The 3,061-nt window shown below is 43.2% G+C and overlaps 1 protein-coding gene across 1 annotated transcript; it reads right to left on the minus strand.

Moving 5' to 3' along the window:
* Positions 1-773: 773 nt before the first annotated feature.
* LOC137917276 (hyaluronan synthase 1-like) lies at positions 774-2,848 on the minus strand. The gene is made up of 4 exons (XM_068760090.1): positions 2,153-2,848; positions 1,811-2,036; positions 1,558-1,690; positions 774-1,449 (listed from the first exon to the last, which is right to left on the minus strand). Exons 1-4 carry the CDS (start codon positions 2,846-2,848, stop codon positions 774-776), a joined length of 1,731 nt encoding a protein of 576 aa, XP_068616191.1.
* Between the last annotated feature and the right edge of the window lie 213 nt (positions 2,849-3,061).

Genomic DNA, 3,061 nt, shown 5'->3' on the forward strand with positions numbered 1-3,061 from the left:
CGTTTTCAGAAACTTTCATGATAACAAGTGTGATACTCAAAAAATATATACAATAAGGAACATAACATTTTCTTTCCCATCTTTCTTCCGGAATATCAAATTAAAAAAAGTGCGTTTTACAGTGTATACCCATGAGATAGACAGTGTGCAGCAATTTGAGAGAATACATAATTTAGAAACACCAGTTCCCGTAGTTTCAGGTTTCAGTGACTCCATGTTTGTTCCTCCCCCACAACAGGGTAGTCATTGTTTAGTTGACAGTTATTTTAAGACGTTTTATGCATTTTCAAGTAGGTTTGTAACTCTGTTTGTCCCATCCAGGGTCCAGTGCAATGTCAATGAAGTCATCTGGAGCCTTTTGTGTTGTCGTTGTCATGACATATAACCCAAGAGCCATTATACATACTCATTAATACACCAAAATTTGTCTACTCTAAACAGTGCTTTTCCAGTCTTAACCTATCACAAATAAATATCTGATGGAAGATCATGGGTGCCATCCTGAGAAGGTAATGGGTCCAAAAGCCCCCGGTACTATTTCTTTTTGTAGCATTATCTACACATGGATCAAACATTTGCTCTCCTACTGTATCATATCATTAAAATTCTCTGGTAACATGGAAGATCAATTTTATCATTCCCAACTTTTTTTTTTTCCACTTATTAAATAAAAGATAACACGCAAAATAAATAATTGAAGTCAGTGGAATACATTTAAGGCAGTTCTGGAATTCAAATAAATAGTTTCCTTCTCTTTGTTCATCAAATCAAATTTAAATGTATATCTCATATCGACGAGCCCGTCTCCTGCATAACCTGCGGAACCACACCCAGTAGAAGAATATCATAAGAAACCAATAGGAGGCGTAGGCCACCCCACCAAAAATAAGAAACTTGGTCTGCAGTATCTTGGCTGGAGTATTCCAGTCCAGTTGAATCTCCTTGTAGATTGTGTAACCAAGTCCACCTAACAAAATGGCCGCCCACACCGACAAAGGGATAATGGGCATATAGTTCCCTACAATCCTGCGCCTGCCTGATGTCCCCCATGTGCTTTTATTCATGGTGAGAATAGCAAAATACTTAGTAGGCAGCAAACTGGTCATGTACAGCGCTGCGTATAGTGACATAAACAGCATAACTATGTCTCCTCTCAGAATGCAGGCATAAGCTGCTTTCACGAGCCCGATGAGTTGGATGCAGCACAGGATCCAGAGGAGGTCCCACAGCGTGCCTGTCCAGAACAACTGGATGATGGTTGCGGTGACAAAGAAGGGAAAAATACCAGAGACAATAGCTTCGTAAGTCATCCAGAGGTGGTGCTTATGCCACCACATGGCGTTATAGAGCCACTCGCGGAAGTAAGACTTCGTCCAGCGAGTCTGCTGGTTGAGCCAGCGCAGGAAGTGAGCAGGCGTCTCTGTGTAGCATTTAGCTCGGGCCGTGTACCTAAAGGCAAAAAGAACATGTATGACACTCATCAGAACAGCAGACACACACCATCAAAATCAGTGCATCAGGTGTATTTTCCTCGTACAACGCGGATGAGCCTCTTACTTTGTAGCATAGCCCATGCTCAGCATACGGTTGGTAAGATGTCTGTCATCACCAAATGTACAGTGAGTTCCCAAAAACCTCTGACTGTACCAGGCTTCCAGAAACTGCTGGAGGACATCATTTCTGTACAAACCTGTATGGAACAATTGAAGTCACCAGAAACACATGCGGGTATTAATGCCAAAACTGCCACTGCTTGACATGCAGAATCTTTACTTTGGTCCACATCAAATCACAAATGTTGTGTTCCTACCCAAAGGACCACTAATGCAAGACACACAGTTGAAGAAGGACTGGCAGGACCTCTCGATGTTGAAAGCCATCCAGTACCTAAGACTGCTCATGAAGCTGATGTAAGATTCTTTCTGGTTCAGGATCATCACATCTCCTCCTACGGCGCCATACTTGGGGTTACTCTCCAATACTTTACACAGTTCAACAGTGGCCAGAGGGTCCAGCTTAGTGTCTGAGTCGCACACCTGGGGAGGTAGCAAGCCAGTCAGGTTATTTATTTTTTAATTACTCTACTATCATTTTCTTTGCAGAAAATGATCTTAACTGAATAAATGACCAATTCAGAAAGAACAATAGATACCTGTATATAGTCAACTGATGGCCCGAGTGCTTTGAACGCTGTGTACATCACCTCCCTCTTGCCACCCCATTGTTGCATGATGCACACGCACCTCTTGCTTTGGATCAGCTGTTCCACCTCTTTTCTCTGTGGATCTTCTCCTATAATATTAATAGCAACCCCTCCGCAGTCATTCGCTTTAGCCTCCCCCACAGTTTCATGGCCCTGACTGGCATTCCACGTGTGGAAGTTGTGCTTCCACACATAACAGCAAGGGTCTTCATCGGCAAACATCTCTTTGAACATGTCCATCATGTATTTGTCTTCAGCGTTGTTGCCATCTATCACCATGACGATGCGCAGCAGCTCAGGGGGATACTTCAGGGCCTTAACGGAGTTGAGGCACTCTCTGAGATAGGCAGGATCCTCCTGGTAAGCCGATATGGTGAAGCCGATGGTTTTGGTGAAGCTGCACGGATCCCTCCTTTCTCTCATCCGCCGATGCTCAATGAAGGCAAAGTAGCTTTGGATGAGTACATGGCACGAGAGGAGTAGTCCATAAAAGCCAAAGGAGATGATTCCATAAATGGATTTGACCAGCTGGAAACCCTCAACATAAGCCCACACCATCACACCCAGAACCATCAGACCAAACAGGAACGTGAAGATGGCTCGTACTGTAGAGCACAGGTTCCTCAGGACATGTTTCAGTTCCATTGTGATGGTTAACCTGTCAGAGCCAAAAAAAACACAGGACATGTTTGCATGGCTTAAATGGTGGATTCTCACTCTGGGTTGGAATGCAAAAGGGTGTATTAAATGGAGTTTTATGTAGAGTCTGAAGAGAAATGGAAATAGGACAGGTAATAGCACTACAACAAAATAGTAAATTATTAAAAGAGAAAATATAGATGTAAGGGAGTAGAAGGC

This window comes from Brachionichthys hirsutus, unplaced genomic scaffold (assembly GCF_040956055.1).
Source record: "Brachionichthys hirsutus isolate HB-005 unplaced genomic scaffold, CSIRO-AGI_Bhir_v1 contig_60, whole genome shotgun sequence".
NCBI classification, from domain to species: Eukaryota; Metazoa; Chordata; class Actinopteri; order Lophiiformes; family Brachionichthyidae; genus Brachionichthys; species Brachionichthys hirsutus.